Below are 25,337 nucleotides of genomic sequence, written 5' to 3' on the forward strand. Positions count from 1 at the left end.
GGTTACTTCCATAGTTTATTGTAAATAACGCTACAATAAACATGGTGCATATATTGTTTTGAACTAGTGTTTTCATTTTCTTTGGGTAAATGTCCAGTAGTGCAATTACTGGATCATGTGGTAATTCTATTTTAATTTTTTGAGGAATCTCCAAACTGTTTTTTTCAGTGGCTGCACCAGTTTGCATTCCCACCAACAGTGCACAATGGTTCCCTCCCCACTCCACACACACCCTTGTCAACACTTGTTTCTTGTGTTTTTTAGTTTAGCCATTCTGACAGGTGTGAGGTAACATCTCATGGTAGTTTTGATTTGCATTTCCCTGATGATGAGTGATGTTGAGCATCTTTTCACGTATCTGTTGGCCGTCTATGTCTTCTTTGGAAAAATATCAATTCGGGTCCTCTGCCCATTTCTTAATTGAATTACTGTTTCCCCCCCCCCCCCCTTTGGTGTTGAGTTGTCTAAGTTCTTTATTTTGGATATTAACCCCTTATCAGATATATCATTTGCAAATAACTTCTCCCATTTCATAGGTTGCCTTTTTGTTTTGTCGATTGTTTCCTTTGCTATGTAAAGACTTTTTAGTTTGGTGTAGTCCCATTAGTTTGTTTTTGCTTTTTGTTTCTCTTGCCCGAGGAGACATATCTGAAAAATGTTGCTAAGGCTGATGTCCAAGAGATTACTGCCTATGTTTTCTTCTAGATTTATGGTTTCAGGTCTCACATTTAAGCCTTTAATCCATTTTGAGTTTATTTTTGTGTATGGTGTAAAGAAGTGGTTCAGTTTCATTTTTTTTTTTTTTTTTGCATGTGGCTGTCCACTTTTCCCAGTACCATAGAATTTTCTAAACGAGTAATTTATGCACTTGAGTGACACTTGGTTAATAAGGTATATTCGTCCTTCAGTTTACCCCAGTCCACCCTCTAGGGATTGAGGACATTCCTTCGCCAGGTGAGGTCAACTGACCAATACTAAAATAAATACCAACCAAATGTCCCAATTCTTACTCTGATTTTTGGCTTCTACATTTTTTCTTTATTATCAATTGATACAAAGGTTTTGTTTGTTTTTTTTTGGTAAGATTTTTCCTTGGGAGAAATGAGTATCTATCTGTACTTCACCTACTTCTCCCATATGCCTTATGCTGTCCTTTCAGTACTATTTTGCTAGAACAGTTTGCATCCTAGTACAGATAGACTGAATAAAGAAAGATGATACAAGTTTGAAATGAACTTTTGGAGAGAAAACATCTAATGCAGTGTATTTCAAACTGTAGGTCTTGACTCAGGAGAGGTTATGAATCCTTAGTGAAATCACTAGCACTTAAAAATAACCTTTATCACACTTAGTAAGGAAAGCATTTTTTGTGTGTGAAATTTAATTATATATGTACATATATACATACATAAATTATATATATACACACATTCATGTATGTATGTATACATGTGCTGGCTTGCAATATAAAATGTATTTCTTACTAAACATTACAGTTGAAAAGGTTTGTAAAATGTATCTTAATGATTTTCAGTGAGTTTTGCCTCTGCAATTTAAATCCTTCATCAGGTGTCTCTTCTAGATAATCAAATTAAAAAAACAAAAAACCAACCAACCAAACAGGACTTTGTTCTCTTCTTGAGCATCTTCTGAGCACCCACTGCATAAAGACTCTTGGGTAAAGGTTACTACTCTCAAACCTACAACCTCTTCAGGGGAAACAACTGAACAGTATTCAAGTTATAATAATTGAAATATTAAAAGGTAAAAGTAACATGTTAGGAAGGTAGGGTGATTTACTCTGGCCAGGTTATCAGAAGGCTTTATGCAGCCATTAGGCCCCAAAAGTCAGCAACTGGAGACTGGCAAGTAAGGGTTGAGAAGTATGCTATTTTGAGGAATAGTAAGTAAAAGTTTGGCTGGATCATATAGTTGGAAAGATAGTTTTTAGAACACGTGCTTTAAAAGCAGTAAATTCTATTTTGCCTTAATACCTTCATGCATTGGCATCCATAAAGCACCTGCTAATTTAAAACATTTCTGCACAGTGTGATAATTCTGTTAAAGTTCTAGAAGCCCTTCTGTCATCCATAGCTCAATAAATAGAGGAGGCTTTGCTAATGAGCTTAATGTCAAATCTGTTTCCATTGGTGCCATGAATGGCTAGCTAATAATCTAAAATGATGTAGACACAGGTTATTTGTGAATTCAGTACTAGTATTCAAGATATGTGGATTGGCTAAAAACAAATCACTGTTAAATTAACAAGAATGTAATACTCTGTAACTTGTACTTCTGTAGATAGTACCCAAGGCCTGATTGCTAAATGCACCTCTGTCCAGTCATTAGTAGAGAATTCCGGTCACCTTTTGTTGACCAGAGTGACATTTTGCCCCCAGTACTCGAGGCAGATGCCACCATGTGCTACTGCTTGCCAATGTTTAATGTTGGTGATACAAATTGAGTATGAGCTTTGCTTTCACATTCAGCAGATACTGGGTACCATTATCTGCTAGAAAGAGTCTGGGTGGTAAATGACCAAATTGGCTGTCAGTTTGAGAAATAACTAAGGTATCTTGAGTTACTCCCCAATAATATCAATCATCAACACCTATTTAGCAAAGCAAGTTTATTTGATTACTTATTCCAGACAAGCGAGGCTTGTGTGTACAACTAAGAAAGAAGACAATCCAAATAAAAGGCAGGAAATATTAGTATGAACTACACAAACAGCTATCTAGAAAGGAACAGCAGCTGCAGCATTCATTTTACATAATACTGTGGAGTGATGTAGCACCATGTACCTCAAAGATCTCCTAAGTACTTTATAAGGTAATTACGTAAGTCTTTGCTAAAATGCAGCAGTAGCTTAAAAACTGTAGCAAGTCCGATGATAATCTTCTGTTCAACTAACTTCAAATATAAAATTTTACCAGAAAAATCCAGAAAAAATGGGGAATTTGGGAAGGATCTGATCTTGTACAATTCTTTCAAGAAATCCAAAGGAATTTATTGAGACCTGTTTTCTTCCATCATCTGTACTACTTACCACTATCATCATGACCTAAATTCTAAGCTCTGGGAGATTTAATAGGTAGTTATTTAAACACACACACATAATTATTTTTTAAAACTAAAGTTCTATTTATTGGTCTGTTCAGTCTGTTCTGCTCTGAACCACAAACATGAAGGAACAAGAGAGAACTTTAATGCTACTGAAATCAAAGGATTAGGATCCTTAATGATTCTAATGACCATTCTAAGCTATCTACTCTGATCAGTCTTAGGTTGAAATTTGTTAAAGTTTGACCCTGTTAATGAATCTAAGTAAACATGAGGACATTTATAAATTCGATAGTAAATATTTTTTTAAATACTGATTAAGGTTCATCTGCAATATATAAAGAAACTCAAGAGAGAAATTTGGTGTTCCAGAATCGTCCAACAACCCACTTTACTAGTTAGAGCCATAGTACATTTTTAGAAATGTACCACAGAAAAATCTTACGGAAAAAACCTCGGGAGTCTGGGATTATTCAATCTTGCAAAACTGTGGTTCCTATCAATGCCCCATCACCCCCTTTCTTTAAAAAAGGGTCATGAATCACTTTGAAAAGCTGATGAGATTTATGAATCCCCTCTTCCCCGAAAAATGCATATAAATAAGAATTTCTTATATACATTTGCAAAGGATTCCTCCCAAAGGCCCATGATCCCCAAGTTAGGAATTCCTACTTCAAAGCTGAGGAACACAGAATAAGGTCAGCCCATGTGGACACTGTCCATCTTCACTTTATTGCTACTGTAGTCAAGTATTGACTCTTGTAGTCAAGATTGTTGCCTTAAGACACCCATTGTAAGCACCAATAGTCTTAAAATTCATTCTGCTGCCCTAATTTTTACAAGGTTTTAAGCCATGTACCCCCTCAAATGAGTTAAGCCCCTCAGATTTAAGCTAGCAATTATTTTCCTTTGATATACACTATTCTTCAGAGCCAGTCCTGAACACTGAGATTAAAATTTAATACCCTTATGAAAATGAACATATGTCTACATATTGGAGGTTATTTGACTTTATAAAATATATTTCTAGTATAGTTTCAAACTCAAAGTCACATTTCATTTATCTAGTGCCTCTGAATATAACATACAATCCCAGACCATAACTTCCCTTTTACTTACTTGGAACCAATACAATGGAGCTCTCCTCCTACAGTCACAAAATGTACTGAAAGTTCTACCTACTGTTTAGGATAGGAAACACTTCATTTCTGATCAAACCCGCCATCTCAAAAGCATCTCATCAACTCCCCAGTTACCAAACAGGTTGAAGAATGAGATCCTCGAGGTGTCTAACACTGAACCATTTGGCTAGGTCTCAACCCCATGCTGAAGGGACCTTTAAAACAAGAGAAAATGACTATACTGGGGTACAGGGTTAAGCCTGTGGCTTTCTTTTATTAAAAACTCCACTAGTCACTCCAAAGAATCTGTTTAAAAAGGAGGGTAAACATGAGAATTCTTAAAGAGACCCTGAAGACTGATAATCGAAGGGGAAAATAGGTTATTAAACACAGAAATGCAAACATATCACATATATAAAATTTACTCAAATCAAGAATTTTTCAAAGTCTGAAGTCAGGTGACATTTAGTCCTTTCATAATCATTTACTTTTGCTCGAAGAGTATAGAACAAGTCTTGGAATAGCTGAATAAAGGAAGAGCTAAAAGAGCTTTCCAACTGAGCTACAACTTGGTTTATAGGATTTCATTCTTGTCTTTTGCTATGTAAAAAGTGAATAATTGAACAATCATTACTTTTTCCTTGCTCTTCTAAGTTTTCCTTTGTAAGAGTTAAATGCTAGAATTTCCATTTCAGAAACCTAGGGATCAGGGAACAGGCGTGGGTGAAGGATACTGCTCTCTGACAATCACAATTCCAAGCATTTCAACTCAGTGGTAAGGGGCTTGCAAGAGAGTATGGACTATTACTCCTTAGGCTAAATGAGTCCCACGAGTCCTATAACATATACAACCAAGTATTTTCCCTGCACTATTCAAATGTACCCTTTTGTGTTTTTCCTACCAGAACCTACTAAACTGCCGAGTGAAAAGCTGAAGAAGGTAATAAATACTAGCATTCCTGGCTGTCCAATCTATACATTTTCATTTTAAGAATAATTCAAGCATAATCCACATTTAAAAAATTAGACTAAAGAGAGACAGTAAAGGTTTTAAAGTTTTCTCTTTGAAAAGATGGTATCTTACAGTACATACAAAAATACTCTGAAAATACATACGACTTCATTTACAAAACACTGAATCAACATATTACAAGAAGAATTACATGGTTATGGATTTTAATAAACTGAGCATGCGTTCATGAAACTTAAAAAATATTAAGAAATGCATTGAAAAAAGCAGTGTAAAAAAAGACAACTCATATAGTTAAATAAAAGTTACAAAGGTCCTGAGCCAATTAATGGTTGGTAACAATGTCATTCAAAAATGCCTTTAGGTTTCAGTAAAATCCACTGCTTATTTCTGCATGCCTAGTCCATGAAGAAACTGTTTGAAGTTGTGGGGTAAGTAATGGCCAAGAACTACCATGCCAAGTTAATTTTACACCTCAAAAATACAAGTTTGCCATACTTCAAGGTATCTTATTGTTGGTGCTGGAATGAATTGCTCCTCAGTAAAAAATACCAGTCAACTAACAAGAATGGCATGAGCTAGGATATGTAACAATTTCACCATTCATATACTGACTTTCAGTATCTTGGTTATATTTTGATTCTTAATAAAGATGCATTTCAAAGGCCTCCATGGGAGGCAAAATATAGAGAATTTATGGTGCCCAACTCTTATGTAATCACTGGACTAATCCTCCCTGGTAACTATGCAACATTTGGACAGAAAGGCACAAAAAAATAAAAATTTAAATATTCCATGTGCCATTCTGGAAAAAAATAATTTAAATCAACAGAATAGACAATAAGTACATCTACACAAATGAGGAAAGCAGAAAAGATACCTCACATTCATTTATCTCAGGTTTCACAAAGTGGCTTCAATGCTAAAGTAAATGTGTTAACATCTGAAAAATTACAAGACAATTTTTTTGTGTGTTTTCAACTTTTTCAGTTCTATACAATGATTATAACATAAGACTTAAAAAAAAAAAAAAGTTCAGGACTTGTTTTATCCGTGTCCAAAGAGCCAAGAACTGGTTCCCACAACAGAGAAACAAGCATCGAAAGTTAAGGCAGTAAAACCTCCAACGCAAAGCCATAATACTGTAGATGACAATTTGATAGCAGGTGATCCTCACAGAAGTGTATGTAGCAATCAATGAGAGAATGCTACGGCATCTGCAGGTCAAAGTGTGAGAGTTCAAAAACCACTTCAAGGTCGTTAGTCCGATGACTGAAACTTTCACCTTACTTTACGTACGACAGCCACTTCTATTTTAAAGAGTGGCTGCATCTACGCCACTAAATGATTGCATATTCACTTAAGTAAGGAGGCACTGCTTTTACCGATTAAGGGTCAGTCGAATGGAATTTTTGATGACTCGGATGTTATTTGCTGGAACTGGAGATGATGAATCTGGTAGTTCTTTACTGGGTAGTCTCTATTAGAAAGGAGTAGAAACAAAGAAGGAAAAGCAAATATATATTATCAAGTCCCAACTAGAAATCAGTCACAAACTGAGTTTTCCTCCAAATCCCTTAAGCTCTTAAACACTCACATGTGTTAGATATTTTCTTCCAATGTTCACAGACATTTCCTCCTTTTGGGGACTTTTTTATACAGTTGGAGGTGAAAAGCAGAGGTACAGGGAAAGGGTCCAAGTGGGGAAAGTGTATGTATAGGAAAAAGGACTTTGTTAAATTACTCGCCACTTCTGGATTGAGAAATGCAAAACAACATAGTCCTCCTCAAAGTCAGGCAATGGTAAAAAGGAGCAGGAAGAGCAGGGTCACTAAGCAGGAAACTCTTGGGGTGCCAAAGTGAAAAATGGGTGTGTTACAGAGGAAAACTGGATATCCATTTAGTTTCTGTAATACATTCATGGAAATGAACACTGTAAACCCCACTTGTGAGATACTTTTTTCAGGAAAACTGACTTTGTACCCAGACCAGGTTTTTTCAGTGATGGTGAAATTCAGGGGTGTCTAGATGAGGGTTTCTGAGGATACTAAAGAGGACAATATAATGAAGGCAAATGCTGAGCTCTAAACTACAGACAGCTGTGTGATGGAAGCAGTGTGCGGAGTTAATTCCCCTCCCGTGTTACCTTAGCTAAACCTGTATCCTAACCCATGGCCATTCAAAACACATGAAAAATTTCAGACATACATAGAAGTGGAGAAGAGGACAATGAAGACTTCAGTGCCACAACCAAGACATTATTAAAATTTTGCTACATCTGTTAGGTTTATATCCTTGCCCTTTATACTTGAAATATTTTAAAGCCAGACCCAGGCATGTCATTTCATGCTTTCGTACTTAATACCCATATCAAACTTTTTTCTTCCATTATCATCTATAGTTATACACCCATATTTTTTGTAAACCACTCTTTATGTTAAAAGGAATTTTATGACTTCTACAACTAAAAGAAAGTATGATACTTTCTATTTGTTTTTAAAATGGCCAGTACATTGGAAGGAACCTGGCAGGGTGACAACTGATTGTGACAAGTACTTTATTCTTTAACAGGGCGTGAAAACAAGCCATGTAAACTCTCAGAGAAGGGCTGTCTCTGATATATATACACAAGGCTGATTTTTGGGCACCTGCTTATTAACTTACCATGCTTAATAATAACATATTATTAGTTTCAGTGGTAATTCTTTGAAAAATAAATTTTTAAATTGAGATTTAGGGGCTCTTTAGCTCATGTTTTAAAGGTACTTTGAATACTGATACATTTGGCTCTTCCAAAATATTAATAAGTACCAAGCCTAAGTTTTGATAGTAAGCAGTGGTGTACAACAAAAATAGACTATCAAGTGTTGGTAAGAAATTACTGTGCTGAGCACTAAACTTCTTTAAAAATAAACAAAGGCTGAACATAATCTGAATAAGTAGTGAAGTCTTAAACTACTTCCTCTTTTCCTCCCTTCTGAAGTACATATATTTAATGACCAGACACTGCTATTTCTACCCCAACTCCCAACTGTACTGCTGGTCTTTGAGGACAGGAACAAAATCTTATCATCCTGTTCTTCCACTCAGTGCAAGGATCTTAAGCTTTTTGTATCTGTAAATCACCTATGAATAAGACTTTGTTACCTTTTTGCGTGATGTATCAATAGTTGGAATAGGCATACATTCTCCTCCAATGGCATCCTAAAAACAGAATTATATACAAATGAAAACTTTCCTTCCTTTGTACGCTTATTTCTACACAAAATAAAACACAACCCAAACTTCAGACCTATCTAATCTGATCCACTTTCCAATATAGTACTTTTCCTGATACATGGCTCTTTGAAAGCAATATTTTGAGGCACACTATTAATATATTTACCATTGCTTTTCTTTTTCTGTCTTCAGGAGCACGTGATTCCTTAAACGTTGATTCAAGTCGAATAAACTAGAATATAAACATTAAAATGAACTGCTATTATTACCTATAAAAACCATACAATCTATACAAGCTTAGAAACTAGTGATAAGGCTTTCATCAAAACTATTGCAAACATGGGTTGGTGAGGGAAATGAATTTAGACTAAATTCAGCTGCCACCATTAACTTCTACAATTGGAGTGATCTTTTATGGTTAAATCAATTCAGATGATAACGAAGTAGTCTTACCACCACCTACTGGAGGCAGAAGACATCAACATTGTAACACATAATAAATATGATTAGTTACCAATAATGACTTCTGTAAGTCAAGGGGAAACTTAGACCAATCATTTAAGTTTTCAGATCTATTACCGATTTGAATGAGGACGAACAATCAGTATTATTCCTTCAGGGTTTGGGCAAATTTTCTTTTTAGTCAAATCCTAAAGGAGCACTAAGATAGCTATGGAGAATTGTGTATTTCTTTAGTGCTAGTTTAACTTAAAAAAAAAAAAAAAAAACAACTACAGAATTACCACTAAGGTTGTAACTTTACCTTTTCTATGTCTTTCAACCTCTTAGAAGACCCATCTACGGATGGGGAATGGGATCTCTTGTGTGTAACATTCTTAGCTGACATTCCATTAAGATGTGGTTGTCCCTGGGCAGGGTTGTGGGGTGTTGGGATTCTAGGAATGACATTTCGTCCTACTACAGTAGGAATGGTGCACACAGCTGGGGGTGATACAGCTTTCACTGCAGAATCAACTTCTGAAAAGGAAAGAAAAATTCTAGTAATTAAATGTATACGTAGTAAAATCATTACTAACAAAAGTGCAGATACCTACTTGCACCAATGACTGGGATAGATAGTCCTTGTGCTGGTGGGACACTCAGTGGCTTTTCCACAATGACAGCAGCAGGCTCAGCATTATTCCTATTAAAAGTTTTGAATTATCATGAGTAATCTCTGTTACTTATTTAAAAACACTCAACATTCAGGATTATTTCTTTCAAGTACTCCTACTTTAACATTTCACTGAAGGAAGAGAAAACGGGAAGAAAAGCAGAGGACCGAGTAAAAACTGAGAAAAGAGAAAGCCTGTGCATTTCTGTGTACTGATCTAGTCCTACATCTTCATAGGCCTATCCCATGTCCCACAGGATTAGAACAAATTGTCAAGTATTTCAAATGACTAGCAACTGGTAAAATAAAATATATTAACAATTAAGCTAAGGTACAGAAAAGTTTACATCATCCCCAAACTGAAGAATGAAAAGAAAATTCTGAAATACAGACCTTTCTATTTCTCCTGAAGGAGGAATGTCCGGCTTGGAAGGTTTGTTTGTAGACACTGGGGAATTAAAAGGTGTTCCATTATCAGTGTCCCTGGAGCTATCCAAACAATTGCTATCTAGAGATGATCTTTTGGACTGTGGTCCACTTGAACTTCGACTAACATCAGAAAGACTTTGCTGAAAGAGGGGGAAAGCAGTTAGGATTTCAAAAAGCAAATGAAAATAATTACTGGTTTCAATTCTCAAGTACATAAAATGTATTTTGTGGTTAATGATTAAGGGGAGATTTTAGTTCTAGATTGAATTGTATCTTTCTTTCCTTTTTACTCAATAGGTTTGGGAGCTGTGAAAAGTGCAAATCTGGTCCCAGCATCCTGTGTCTGAGTGGAACCATACACTGGAGAGTTAAGATTATAAACTCACCTTTTTCTTCTTTTGAAGAATCTCTGCTGGAAGGTAGTGATGAAGTTGCTTTTTTTTAACATGAGTTGCTTCAATTTTCATTCCTTCCTTTAGCATGTTTATATTATTTGCCTGTCTGTACACTGTAACAATGTTAATATGTTAAATGGGCAACTTCTTCCTGAAGTGAGAGGTCTGTTTTCTTTCTCTAAAATGCATATATTTGGTATCTCCCCATAATCTCACAAACACACATACCAACCCTGCTTATAGAACAACTATTTCTCAAACATTTTCACCCTGTCACAATCCTATTTAAGTACCATTTAGGGGTGCCTGGATGGATGGCTCAGTTGGTTAAGCATCCGACTCTTGGTTTCAGCTCGGGTCATGATCTCAGGGTCATGAGATCAAGCCCGTTGTCAGGTGTGGAGCCTGGTTAAGATTCTCTCTCCCTGCCCCCTCCCTGCTAGTGTGCATATGCATGCAAGCTCGCTCTCTCTCCAGAGAAATAAAATCTTAAAAAAAAAAAAAAGTACCAACTAGTTTTCTCATGTCCAACTTCTAAGATTTTCCAATAATTCAATCTCATTAACAAAATAAATGCATGAAAAAAGTTTTTTCCAAATCCTGTTTTCTGTTATTTTCCCAAAAGGCAATCTTTCTCCTAATTACTTACCCAAGTCTAAGCTAATCCTTATACTAAATATCCAAGATACAATTTGCGCTCTTCTCCACGAAGCTTCTTTTACTACACTAATCAGAGAATGTCAGACCGTTAGGAACTATCTAGAAATACATCCTTACTGTACAGGTGGGGAAATGATGCACAACAGCCCCGAACAACTTGCTGAGATTAAAATACACACAGCCCTAGAGTCCCTTCTAGTGCTTTTCACATCTTGTAAGAAAGTCAGTTTTATTAACACACAAATTATTTAATGTATGTTCAACTGTGAATACCAAATTAGATTACAAGCTTACTGAAGACACAGGTAAGAGGCTTCTTTTGCACAGTAACTACTGTGACATGTGATAAATTATCTAATCTCTTGGGGGTCTCAGTATCTTTATCTAGAGAAAAATATTCTATAAATCTGTAATAGAGCTTCCCAACCTCCTGCTTTTGGAAAAATGAGCCCAAATTAGAATGGAAAAATTTATGTTTTCATTCCAGATTGCTTATAGAAGCATCACCAGGAGTACTTGTTCAACTTGCAGATTCTCTGGCTCCTCTCCCAGAGTGGGGGATTCACTGGTGCTGACGTGATGTACAGGAATCTGCATTTTCATGATAAATGTGAAAGCTAGTTTAGAAGAATTTAGAAAACTCAGATGAGCCAAGCCAAAAATATTAATAGTATAAATATACACTATTCCAGATTAAGACAACTCCAAATTTATAACAGATACATTAAGATATTCCAGAGAGGTGTCATTAGGGAGCTAGATGTGAAAGACACTCTTTCATTGATTCTGAAATATAATCAGCAAGCTGTACTGTTAGTACATGTTAAAAAATTAAGAGTCAAGTCATCTTTATGATTGTGCTCCTATCTGTGCACGATGAAAATAAAAATCACCTGTATAAGTTTCTTTATTCGTCTATTTTAAAATAAATAATACCATCATTTGGTACAAAGCTCAAACAGTACAAGGGCACTGAGTGAAGTCTCCTCACCCCATCCCCTAGACACACCTGGTTCCTTGACCTAAAAGCAACCAGTTCTGCCTGCTTCTTTTTTTAAAACTATATAGCCTTCCAAAGAATGTATTTATAAGCAAACATGCACACATATATATGTATTTTTTTTACTTATTTATAGAAATGGTAGTGCACGATACATACTGTTCTGCAACTTTCCCCCCACTTAATGTCTTAGAGATGGTTTCACCATGCCTTTACTTTTTTAAATAGCAGCATAGGTTTTCATAATATGAATGTACCATATTCATTTAACCAACTGAAAAATAGAGCCAGCCAGATCCATGGCAGATGATACCATGTTACAGCTGAGGTTGAGAACCACGGCTCCATGATGATGAAGTCTTACCTGTATCAGTAAACGACTGTATATCATAGGTCAAGTCTATGTTAACACTTTCTGCATTTTCTACTCTCCGAAAAATTATTCCAAGGAACCACATTGATACGTAATTGTTGCTATAAAATAAAAATTTTAAGTTTCCATTAATTTTTTTTTACAATTTTAGATGTTATTTGGTAATTCAAACTTGGCCTCTATGGAAGCATAAATACAAATTGCAATGGTTTGGCTAAATTCTTAAAACTGACAACAAGAGCACTGATCAGTTATCATGTGTTGTTACAAAGAGGATTAAATGGCTTTGTAAACAACCTACTAAAAATCTAAAGATGCTCTAAATTTTGTGATGGAGTTTCTGCTGGGCTCTGTGGGCTACCAACACAGTATGTACTAGTTTTAATGCATGACCACTCATGCTCAAATAATCTTAAACAATGCATACTGTCAAATAACATTATTTAAGAAATATAATATTAAACAATAATTAACTTACTCTTTATGATGTTCCTTATTTCCTGGGAATGATTGGGGATTTACATGGGCAAGAGTAATAAATTCATTTCGTTCCAAGTTTCCAACAAGCACACGAATTTTAGATTCTACTAATCCAACCCTGAAATAGAACAGTGAACAAAATTTTTCCATATTATATTTGGAAACTACATCTAAGTAACCCAAAAAGCACATTAGCTATGATGCTTACATGTTCATTTAAAATATTTAGTCAAATATATTAGTGACTGTTTGAAATACCATTTAAGTAAATGACAAGTTAGTCAATTTCTGTGTTTCCCCCTTCCCCTCATTTAAAAGAACTGCTCTATTTAGTGAATTCCTGATCTAAACTATCCTGCCTGTTAAGATCGTAAAATAGTCATGATCTGAGCATGAACAAAATCTGTTGGTTAATGTGGTTCTTTCATTTTCAAATCTTATGTCTATACGCTAAGGCTAAGATGTTTAAATAACGTGGGGGAAAAAAAGCACTAATATCTAGCACCTAATTCATAATAAACATGCTCATATTTTCATATATTGGTACTAGATATTGCATTTAAAAAAGTTTCAGTAAATTCAGATCAGATACTACTAAAACATGAAAGTTTCATCAGGTTTCTGCAACTCTGTTTTCTATCTAAGAAATGTAACTACTGTCAGCTATTATATTAACTTACAATGATTTCATGAATTAGAAAGAATAACTACAAGGACATTTTTACATCATTCAAACACTTGAAAACGCTTACACATTATAATTGTATGTGCTTCAACAGCACATATATGGAACACCGAGTTACTGCTCAGTGTTATCTAAGTGAGAAGTTGGCAAACTTTTTCTATCAAGGGCCAGACAGTAAATATTTTAGGCTTTGTGGGCCAGTTTCTGTTGCAACTATTCAACTCTGCCATATAGCTGGAAAGAGGCCAGACAATATATAAATGAGTGAGCATGACTGTATTTCAAGAAAACTTTCACTTAAAAATTTTTTAAAGTTAATTTTTTTAGTAATCTCTATACCTAACGTGGGGCTCAAACTCACAACCCCAAGATCAAGAGTCACATGCTTGTTGGACTGAGCCAGCCAGGTACCCCCTCAATAAAACTTTATTTTTAAAAACATGTGGCAAACTAGATTTGGCCCAGACCATAGTTTCCCAATTTCCAATCTAGACAAATGAAATACTCTTTTTTTTTTTTAAAGATTTTATTTATTTATTGAGAGCGAGAGAGTGAGAGCGCCCATGTGTGAGTGGGGGAGAAGCAGAGGGAGAGGGAATAAGCAGACTCCACACTGAGCGTGGAGCCCACCCAATGAGGGGCTTGATCCCAGGACTCTGAGATCATGACCTGAGCCAAAACCAAGAGTCAGATGCTTAACCAACTAAGCCACCCAGGTGCCCCTACAAACAAAATATTTTGTTTTAGTGACAGGATTTTTTCAGTGTCTCTTTAATTATCAATAAAATAATAAGCACTAAACTTTGGAAGTGAAAATAAGACAGTATCGTGTTTTCCCTTTCCAGAGGTCAGACCTGAGGAAAGCACAACCATTTCTGGTGGCCTAATAGCTCCTGCCTGATAGAGTTAGGGACATCAGTACACTGGAGGCAGAGGGAATGAATTTGGATTTACTATAAAGAATGCACTGCTCCTTGACCAAAAAGGCCTCTCTTATCTGCTGACAGAAGCTTTTATGCCACTAATCTCCTAAATTAAAAGAATATAAAAAATGTCTTTTCCTTCTAGTTTTGTTGGGGAAACATGATGGCAAGGATGGAAAATCCTGTAAGAGGCTAGGTATCAGAATCATTCAAAATGCCTCACAATTTTGCGTAAATCTGAGAGGTGGCAAAAGGCAAAGAATATACATATACCCTTATTTTATGTTACTTCTAAATCTGAACCATTAATTTGACAGCACTTCTTAAACACTGATGCACTGTACAAGTCACCAAACACTGATGTCATGTACAACAGTCACCAAACACATGATGTCATGTACACCAAACACTGATGTCATGTACAACAGTCACCAAAATGTTTTATAAGTGGCAAAGCATCATAAAAATCTTATCACCACAGAGGAAGTATGCAACTTGAATATCATTCTTACCACTCTAGATGGTTTTCTTCTGTTGATGCACTGGCAGTCAATACTATATAATGTCTATGAAGAATTTTTAGCAACAATCGGGGGTGGGGGGGGGGGGGAAAAAGCCAGAAACACTGTTAGGGTCTGCTTTTCCAACATTACTTTTTCTTTCTTTCTCCTACTGAACAAAAGAACCAATGCAGGCACACAGCTTATGAAAATTAGAACATGCTCTGATTTTTCACAAAATTCTAGACCCTACAATTAAAAACAATTCACTAAAAACAAAAACCACTAATACTGGGTTAGATACTACTAGAATACACAAACTCATCATTTAGGATTTCTGCTAAGCTATTCTCTACCTCACTTGAAATATAAGTGACAACAGTCACCCATAATATATTAACTTTGTAAGTTTAACATTCTTCTTTAAACACACACACACACAAAATGCAAAATTTCAAATACCTATACTTTTGAAAAAAATTTGGTGGCTCAAGTAGTTTGGACCAGTCTGATTTCCCTTGAAGGATTTCATCTGTGACTGCAAGACCTAAATTAAAAACAAGAGAGAGACTGATTTTGAAAACTGGCTATTTTGTTAAAGCTCCTGTATCACTCTACCCCCAAACCTCTAACCCTACCAAACTCTTGAGTAAAAAAAAAAAAGTAAATTTATTTCTCAGAACACAAAAATCAATTTCAAACAGATTGGGCTGGCTCCATTTTGGACTTAATATTATATTTTGGAAAACCAATTACTGAAAGAATACATACATATTTGAAAGAATTTTTAGAAATAACAGGCATAACTGCACTTTAAACTGTTGTAAATCAAAAATTCGTGGGAAAGGACCAACAGGTTTACCTTGTTTAAATTCTTCTACCATTACTGTTCGAGTTGAGGTGGACACATTATACGTAGAATTCTGCTGTGGGTAGGCAGGGGTGATTATGGGCATGAGATGATACCTATCTGATGGATTTACCTGTGAAATTAGAAGCAGAATAATTGATCTATTCTCCTATTTCAGTTGTCCTCACTTCATTTCCCCAAAAGTCTGAAGAATATGAAATATAAATTTAATACTACATTTCCTCAATTCTAAGAAGTACATTTTCTCTCCCCAGCTACACTTATTTCTGAAGTCAGATATGTCTGATATTCAAAGGCAACTCTGTAGAAGTTTCTTTTTCCTCTGAAAAGCTGTTAAACTGATGGTGCATCTTATAAACAATGGTCTTTTAGAACCAAGAAAATACAGTATCATAGCTGCAAAAAGCATTATTAATCCAATGGTTCTTAATCCTCTTTCTGCATCTGCTCAATGGGTAACTTCCCATAGGTAACTCAGAGGAATAAGCACTCACTCTAAAAGCAAATTAAAATGCAGGGTGAGAGTTATGCTAGCTTAGAACCACGAGTCTGCTCTAAATTGCACTGCAAAGTAAATCTTTTATATACTTCAGCACTTTATTAGTAGTAACTAATTACTTATAAGACAGTTTTTAACAGTGGATTATGACATTTTGGTTGATACACCCATTCATCTGTTCTTATATGGGTGATTTTTAATGACATAACATTTGGATCAGAATTTGAGATACAAATCATCTGCACCAAAAAACAGCAGGTAGAAGGAAAGAACTATAGCTATACAAAGGAAGATGAGCAGGAATAAGAATTATTTTTAGATTACAGTTTAGAGAATTGTCCTTTTCCTAAAAGGTTTAATTTCAATAATAAGTCACATACCCGAGGATCCCAAACAGGCAAATTCAAATTGCTTTCTTCTGGTTGCTTCAGCAGCACAGGATTTGGCCACTCCCTAACATGAATAAGGCAAATTAATTCACATAGGACCTCACTTCGGAAACTAGATGAAATGTAAAATCATCAGACTCTCTTTTAATTTTCATAGAGCAAACATTGTGGATGGGTATTTGGTATTGAAAAAAACAAATGGGCAAGGGACGGAAGTATACAAAAGAAAAAGCTGCTTATTTTAAAATGTGTCTTCTGAAAGGGAAAATACTGTTTAGCCCATTAAGCTGTAGCTAATTTAAATCTGAATTTTCCAGGGGCACCTCGGTCCCTCAGCCAGTTAAATGTCTGACTTGTTTTCGGCTCAGGTCATGATCTCAGGGTCATGGGACTGAGCCTGGCGTCAGGCTCTGCACTGGGCATGGAGCCTGCTTAAGATTTTCTCTCTCTCCCTCTGCCCAGCCCCCACTCTCTAAAATAGATAGATAAATCTTAGAAAAAAATTTGAGTTTTCCCCTTCTATTTGCTTTCATGGATTTAACTCTGATAATTTAATAGCAGCAAGAGCTAACTTTACTGAAAATACTAATAAATCCACATAGTAGCTATGATTATCACCTCCATTTTACATATGAGACATTAATCTATACGTAGCTAGTAATCAGAGCCAAATCTATTGCGACCACTCTCAAGCTAAAAGCCTACATTTACAGACCCCTCCCAACCCCAGAAGAAAGCGCCATCTGGTGTCTCATCATTGTCTCAAATTTGATGTCTTTAAACTTTTAACTTAAAAGGAATGTTAAGACAACAGAGAAAGTCTATGTGTATCTCTTAAATTGCCAAACGAACTTACATAAAGGCAGAAGTTAGGAAATAGTTAAAGTATGCATATGAATACTTACCACTTGGAAAAAACTAAAAAGAACTTATGAACTAAAGTGGAAGCCGCTGCATTTGGATATAATTGGCAAGTTCTTGCAACTAGCATGGCCCACGAGACACCACCAAGGAATCCCAGCATGTTGGAATAAATACCACGTCCTAGAAAGTTAATATATCTGTTAATTATTGTTAGGATCTACTATCCGTGACATTCAACTATAAGGAACAGGATAACTTAGTTCCTAAGACTATTGCTTAGTTAGCTTTTCCCCTCTGGAAATAACATTATACAATCAATAAGGAGACCTTCATGCTAGGTCCACAGTTTTATTAGTAAACCATGAACTGCATCTTATCCCCCTACTTCACCAAAACAGACACCTCAGTTCCCTGCCTCAGTTCTGACTGCCCAACTGGGCTCTATTGATATAACACTGGAATTTCCCCCTTTTCAATAGCTATGGTTGAGAAAGAAATGAAAGGAAGGAGGAAAGATATCTGGAGGGTCTACAAGTAGGAAGAATAAACATTTCATTAGTAATCATATTCATGGGCATTTTAAAATCAAGTGTAAAGCTGGACTAACTTCAGTATTTTGCAGAATTTGGATACCTCTTCGAAAAGTAAAATACACCATTGATATTATTCATTTCTCTTAAATTGTTTCTTACAGTAATCTATAAAAAAGTATTACCATATTTCATCAAACCTATTAGATCCTCAATTACATAATATAGCATTACTTTATGTCCCACTAAGCAAGAAAAGATACAAAATGTCAATTTCAGATATGTTAAATGTGTAAAATGTGCATCTAAGAATTGACAAGACATAATATTTAATTCAATCTGTAAGTCAAGAAAAATTGTGATATCCCTTTCTTGCAAATTACTTTATCCTGACTATACAAGGTAACTGAACCCAAGGATAAATCCTACTTGTCTAATGTCTTTTTGGATGCGTACTTCCAATATGGTAGCCACAAGTCACATATAGCTTTTTTTTTTTTTTGGTAACAGCTTTATGGAGATACCATTCATACAGCACAGGATTCATCCATGTAAAAGGTTAAAAATTAATGGCTTTTAGTATATTCACAGAGTTGTGTAACCACCACCATAATCAATTCTGGAACACTTTTATCACCCCAAAGAGAAACCTTTAACAGTCACTCCTCTCCTACTTGTTCCCAATCCTCCCAGACCTAGGCAAGCACTATTCTTCTATCTTTTATAGATTTGCCTATTCTGGACATCTCATATAAATAGAATTTACTTCAGTCCTTTTTATTGCCAAGTAATATTCCATATTATGGATGTATCATCAGTTTATGAACATAAGGTTGTCTCTACTTTTTGACTATTATGACTAGAATGCTATGAATATCTGTGCACAATTTTTTTTAAAGATGTATTTGAGAGAGAACAGTGTTTGAGAGTGGGGGTGGGGCAGAGGGAGAGAAGCAGACTTCCCCTGAGTGTGGAGCCCAAAGCAGGGCTTGATTCCAGGACCCAGAGATCATGACCTGAGCCAAATCAAGAGTCTGATGCTTAACTTTCTGAGCCACCCAGGCACCCTGTGTACAAATTTTTGTGTGGACATATGCTTTTACTTCTCTGAGATTCTGTTTAATTTTAAATTGTAATTTAATTTTAAAATTCAGTTCCTTGGTTGCACATTTCAAGTGCTCAATAGCCACATGGTTACTTTTTGGATAGCACAGATATGAAGTATTTCCATCATCACAAAAAGTTTTATTGGAGAGTACGTTTTAGACTATGTAAAACCTGGTGCCGGAAGTATAGTACTACTTAAATGTAGTTACAAATAATAGAAAATGAGCTGTGCCAGCTCAGGATTGGGCCTTTTATGAACCATATGCTACGTATATATATAAATTAGTTCCAGCCTTTATTAGAAAAGTGTCACAACGTAAAAATAAAAAGAAGTTGAAACTATCACTGTAGGTTCTTCATTTAATAAATTTACCGAATACCTACTACAAGCTACATGCTACTGGTAATGGGGAGACAAAGATGAATGAGATGGTCCTGCCCACAGAGAACGTGAAGAACAGTGAGGGTTTCACTCTTCCAGTTCTAACTCATCCTGACTGCTTGGCTAAAACCTGAGATGGGAAGTCAGGAGGTTTAGTTTTCAACCAAGGAACAAGGAGGTAGAGTCACACATCAGAGCATCATAACCACTGTACCTGAAAAAGAAACAGGATTCTCCAAAATCTACTGGACCTCAATCCCCAACAGAATTAATAGGCTCAGGAGTTTCCATATGTGCTTCTATCATTAGCAACTGAAAACTGTAATTTTATAATGCAAGCTTAAAAGATGTGGGATACTTACGTTTTGCCCATAATTTGACTGCTCTTAGGGTGAGTCTAAAAGTTTCTTTATTTGGCACTAAATGCAAAATTTCATCAGTAACTCTACATCCTGAAAAAGATAAAGCATTCATTTTTCATTATGCAACAAAATCTAGTTAATTCAGACACCCTTCTAATTTCCAGACTCTCAAATGCTGAAACTATCAAAGATAATAAAATGTGGGCCATTTTCTCTATGTATTTGAAATTTAGCACATAGATGAGAAATTACTTTGCTTTTAAAGACTTAAAAAGTGCACGGGTAATGTAATTCAATATTAAAATAAGAGATGGATCTGAATATCTTTAGCTTTCTTCACCATTTATCTTTACTGTTAATCAAATGTCCCCAACTTATAAAACTGTTATTGCTTTAACATACACCTTATTTCACAAATACTGTGATTTAATGTTGTACTCTGAAAGTACAATAAAAATGCAATGATAAAAGATGCTACAAGCCAGTGTTTTGTTCTCAAAGTGCAGTCTTGGACCCTTGGGAATGCTAGGTTAATCTTTTTTTTTTAAGTTTGTCAAACCTATTTTTATAATAACAATAAAACTTTGCCTCTTTACTGTGTTAACATTTGCATTAACGGTGCAAAAGCAGTGGTGGGTAAAAACTGCTAGTACCAAAGCTTTAACAACAAATTGTACTATTAAACAATTACCTTCACCACCACACATTTGAAGTTAGAAAACAGGAGAGGGGCCCATCCAATGTTTGAGCAAGTTTAAAGAAAGCTGAACTACCTGTTTTTTTCAAGGAACACCAGTTTTACTTAGAAGAATCCTAAAAAATGAACAAAGTGAGTCCCTCATTTTAAGGAAAACAAATGACAAAACTTGTTACCAATAATAAAATTTGAGCTTTTGGTAAAAATTAGAATTTTGGACAACTAGTATCTGCTACTGTGAGCCTGACAGCTTTCCAATATGTAAAGACTTTTCTGATGAGATTGGTGGTGATATTAATGAATGTGATTTTCCTGGATATTTTATAATGAAATGTGTGTTAACATTTTGAAGATCCAAATAACTTTGTGAACCAGTAATTTCCAAATGACTAAGGCTTGCTAGTACAAAATCATGTATGGGTAAAAGATCCATTCAAAGAATAAGACAGACCAATAGATTTTAATGTAAGAATATAAAAAGTTAATTGATGTGGTTTTAGATCCGATATTCAAATTAACCTTTAAAAAACACTTTTACTCACCAATAAAAAGGAACAAACTTCTGATATATACTACAAACATGGACAAACCTCACAAACACTATGCTAAGTGAAAGAAGCCAGACACAAAATACCACATATTGCATGATCTCACTTACATGAAATGTCCAGAAAAGGCAAATCTATAGACACAAAGTAGAACAGTGGCTGCCTAGGACTGGGGGTTGGAAAGGAGAATGACTGTAAATGTGTAAGAGGGATCTTTTGAAGATGATGAAAATGTTCTAAAATTGGATTGTGGTGCACAACTCTGAATATGGTAAAGACTACAGAACTGTACACCTAAAAAGAACAAATTTTATGACACGTAATTATACCTCAATAAAGCTGTTGAAAAGAAAAAAGATATTGTCACTGGTCAAGTTTTGCTGTATTATCAAAGAATATCCACAGTTTTCTGAAAAAGCTATTAAAATTCTCCTCCCTTCTCCAATTATGTATCTTTAAGAGGTCAGATTCTTCCTGTGCTTCAATCAAAACATTACAAGAAATTAACTGAAAAAACAGATAGGAGAATCTAGCTATCTTCCATTAAGTCAAAGAGATTTGCAAAAATGCAAAAAAAAATGCCATTCTCACATAAAAACTATTTATATTCATTTAGAATGGGTTTCTTATTTTGAAATAAATACTTTAAAATTTCCTGTTTTTATTTCTAATATGGTATATATTGACAGATATTCCACATAAAATCTAAAATCTATTGATAGATTCCACATAAATGGAAGATCTTTGGGGTCCTCAATAAATTTTTAGAGCGCAAAGGGGTCCTGAGACCATTAAGTCTGCGCACCATTACTACAAACATAAACATTTCAAATAAATGCATGTCTTTTAAAATGCCTAAATGTGGTCAGATTATCTATATAAAGAAAATCACATCATTTTTAGCTGAGTTAATCCAAGCCCTTAAAAAGTCCATTAATAGTTCTGCAAAAAAGATCTCTTTGTCTAATTGTTTTCAAGCAGATATCTGAGATTTTTTTTTAGAAGCTTACCATTTAGGCTGCGAATACACCTTATATCAAGGCTTCTCAGTCGAGAGTCGTCTCTTAGATCTAAATTATCTGATATGGTTTGAATTGCCAGTCTTGCAAAGACTAGATCAATCTTTGGAAAGATGCAAAAAAAGAGAAAAATATTACTTTTTCTCCTTCTAGTCCATTCTCCGCACCCCCCACCCCAACCTCAAAAGTATAAAGTTCTAATTATTAGTTTGGGAAGTTCTACCAAAACTTAAAAAAGCTTATGTAGGCAATCTCACATGGGAAAATCACTGCAAAGTTTTGTGAGGGTAATTAAATTTGCAAATTAAGGGAAAGCATTTTAATTTTAGCATATATGCCAAGCATTAAAAAGAACATCAAAATCTTATGAATTTCTAGATAAAGATGGCAGATCCAACACACATTTACATTCACTCCCTCTTGAAACCCCACTAAAATATCAGTAACAATTCATTCTGTTTTTTATTTAGTTTTGTTTTTAAAGGCATATTCCACTAGGACGAAGGGACTAAAAGGAGACAACAGCAAAAACTATGGAAGCAGATGGATAAGTGGTAACAGACTTAGCAGATTTAAGAAAGCAGAGATAAAAAATATTCTATCTAGGAAAGAAGGATAGGAGGCTGTAAATAAATACATACATAAATAGAAAGGAACACTTAGAAAAATAACAAAGTTATTCTTAGAAATTAAAAATATGACAACAGAAATGGAAAACAATAGGAAGCTTGGAAGATGAGAAAACCCCCACAAGCAGAAGAAAAATATAAATATGTGGTGGTCCAATATACAGAAAAAAGAGAGAAAACAAAGGCAGGAAATCCAATAGAATTCAATACAATTTCCAAGAATGGAAGGACAGGAATTTCCAAAGTGGAAGAGGACTACTGAGTGCCTAGCATATTTAGTTGAAAAGACACATACCAAAGTACATTACCATGAATTTTACAACTATGAAGCCCAGGAATAAAAGATCATATTAAGTGTCTAAAGAGACAAAACAGATCACGAAGGACGAGAAATCAAAATGGCATCACATTTTCAACACAGCATGAAAGGTAGAAGAAAATGAAGCAAAGCCCAAAATTCTGAGATACATTTCCCACCTAGAACTCTATACTCAGCCAAACTATTATTTTGGTGTGAGAACCAAATAAAGACATTTTTAAACATGCAGGATCTCAAAAATATGTGCTCTTTCTCAGGAAGCTAGTGGATGAGTGCCACTAAAATGACAGTAAGTCAAAAAAGAAGAGAAATCCCAGGATGATAGTAAAGGAAGATCCAGGAGGCCAGCTGGTTATCCTTCATGGAGAACAATCGGTGTGGAATCCTACATGTGAGAAGACTCATGTATTTTTTTCAAGATGATAATGACAGAACACCCGAGAAATCTAAATCTATTTAGAGGAGATTCAGACAGCTAGCAAAGACTGACTTTGAATTAGTGTTAAGTATAAAAACCAAGCAAACAAAATGCAAAACAATTATTAACTCCCAAGAAACAAAATGCCACAAAGAATGATAATTTAGTATACTCTGTGCTCAGTTTTGAACATTATTTATAAGATCATAATAATGTAAACACTGAATATTGCTCCAATCAAAATTATAACATAATTATTTTAGATTATAGGAATAAGAAGGGTGTATATAAAAATCATGGGGTAAGGATGGAAGCTGGTTCATTTTCCAGTGAGAAGTCAATAGATACAGGAGAAAGAAAGGTGAGGAACTATTTAAAAACTATTTGATTCTTTAAAATATGTGTCTTTGTCAGTCTGATTTTAAAAAAAACAAAACAAAACTGAAAAAAGCCTTATGTATTAATTCAGTTGCAAAGTCAGAAAAAATATTAAACACTTACTTCAATTCCATCAAATTCAAATTTTATAACAGGTACAAAGGCATCTTCTACAGCCTACAAAAGAGGACAAGAATTAGAACATATAAATAATCCTTTATTTATTTTTTTAAAAATTTTATTTATTTGTCAGAGAGAGAACACAAGCAGGGGGAGCGGCAGGCAGAGCAGGCAGCGGGAGAAGCAGACCTCCCGCTGAGCAAGGAGCCCGATGTGGTACTCGATCCCAGGACCCCGAAGGCAGACTCTTAACTGACTGAGCCACCCAGGCGTCCCTAAATAATCCCTTAAAGGTATAATCCTATCTCTATCCTTCCTAACTGCCAATAATGTGAATACCTTTGCTAAAAAGTGAAAATGTTCTTGGTCTCACATTCCAAATAAGTAAGTGCTTCTACTCTGTGATTGTGTTATTTAAGATACAGAAAATGTCATGACAGTGGTGATCTAATTTATTACCCTCCTAAAAATATTCATCAGAAACTGGCAGGCAGAACTGCTATCACCTGGGTACTTACTATTTGTTGAGATTAAATTGAAAACTGATTATTTACAAAGAGCGCTAGTATTGGAAATTAAAATATAATCAGAGCTCATGATTAATCCATTAAAAAAATACAATCAATGTATTTTGGATTTAGTAGAAATGTCATCTTTCTCAGCTTTCCTTAATCCCCCAACCTAACAAATTCTTAACCTCCTTCTCCATTCCCAGATGCCCAAATAATGCAGATCCTTTCAACTTCACCTTACCCTAGCACTTCAGATTGCATTAAAGCTATGTTTGTTTAGTTCTCCTAATCCCTCCCTCCCAGAAACCATGTCTTGTTCACTATTGTATTTGTGCAACTAAGAACAGTATCTGACATATCACTGGTGCTGAAATTTCATTTGCTGAATGAATGGCTAGATATGCCCAAAGAGAATGACTAACTGAATCTTACACATATTAACAGCTATCATTTGATATGCATCAACCACTCATCAAATATTATAGTCAATGTTTATGTCAATTATCTCATTGATCCTCAGAAAAACCTTATAAAAAGTTATCACTACATCTCCATCTTAACAGCTTTGAGGAAACTAGGCTCAAAGAAAATAGGTAACTTAAAATCTAAGAGCTAATATGTGGTAGATTCTAGATTCAAACCCAGATCTGTATTAACTATAAATAAAGCCCATGTTCTTAACCATCTGTTATTTTAATGATACAGCAACTTCTTTTTTTTTTTTTTTTTAAAGATTTTATTTATTTATTTGACAGAGAGAG

General features: G+C 35.0%; 1 protein-coding gene across 2 annotated transcripts in view; it reads right to left on the reverse strand.

The window, feature by feature from the left end:
• Positions 1 to 2,512: 2,512 nt before the first annotated feature.
• Positions 2,513 to 25,337, reverse strand: part of PAPOLG (poly(A) polymerase gamma) — a 32,728-nt gene continuing 9,903 nt past the window's right edge. Inside the window, exons 6-23 of one of the 2 annotated variants that reach the window (XM_032410930.1) lie at positions 24,068 to 24,121; positions 22,192 to 22,303; positions 19,937 to 20,026; positions 17,597 to 17,735; positions 16,683 to 16,755; positions 15,795 to 15,915; positions 15,395 to 15,479; positions 14,945 to 14,998; positions 12,823 to 12,942; positions 12,336 to 12,445; positions 10,303 to 10,424; positions 9,881 to 10,056; positions 9,429 to 9,517; positions 9,137 to 9,351; positions 8,540 to 8,605; positions 8,302 to 8,358; positions 6,540 to 6,634; positions 2,513 to 6,371 (exon numbers count right to left, since the gene is read on the reverse strand). In XM_032410930.1, the coding sequence (XP_032266821.1) occupies positions 6,158 to 6,371; positions 6,540 to 6,634; positions 8,302 to 8,358; positions 8,540 to 8,605; positions 9,137 to 9,351; positions 9,429 to 9,517; positions 9,881 to 10,056; positions 10,303 to 10,424; positions 12,336 to 12,445; positions 12,823 to 12,942; positions 14,945 to 14,998; positions 15,395 to 15,479; positions 15,795 to 15,915; positions 16,683 to 16,755; positions 17,597 to 17,735; positions 19,937 to 20,026; positions 22,192 to 22,303; positions 24,068 to 24,121 (1,992 nt within the window). In that variant the 3' untranslated portion in view covers positions 2,513 to 6,157. Of the gene's footprint in view, positions 6,372 to 6,539; positions 6,635 to 8,301; positions 8,359 to 8,539; positions 8,606 to 9,136; positions 9,352 to 9,428; positions 9,518 to 9,880; positions 10,057 to 10,302; positions 10,425 to 10,777; positions 11,563 to 12,335; positions 12,446 to 12,822; positions 12,943 to 14,944; positions 14,999 to 15,394; positions 15,480 to 15,794; positions 15,916 to 16,682; positions 16,756 to 17,596; positions 17,736 to 19,936; positions 20,027 to 22,191; positions 22,304 to 24,067; positions 24,122 to 25,337 lie in introns of those variants that run through there. The other variant, XM_032410931.1, reaches the window with a different exon arrangement.

This window comes from Phoca vitulina, unplaced genomic scaffold (assembly GCF_004348235.1).
Source record: "Phoca vitulina isolate PV1807 unplaced genomic scaffold, GSC_HSeal_1.0 scaffold12, whole genome shotgun sequence".
Taxonomy (NCBI): domain Eukaryota; kingdom Metazoa; phylum Chordata; class Mammalia; order Carnivora; family Phocidae; genus Phoca; species Phoca vitulina.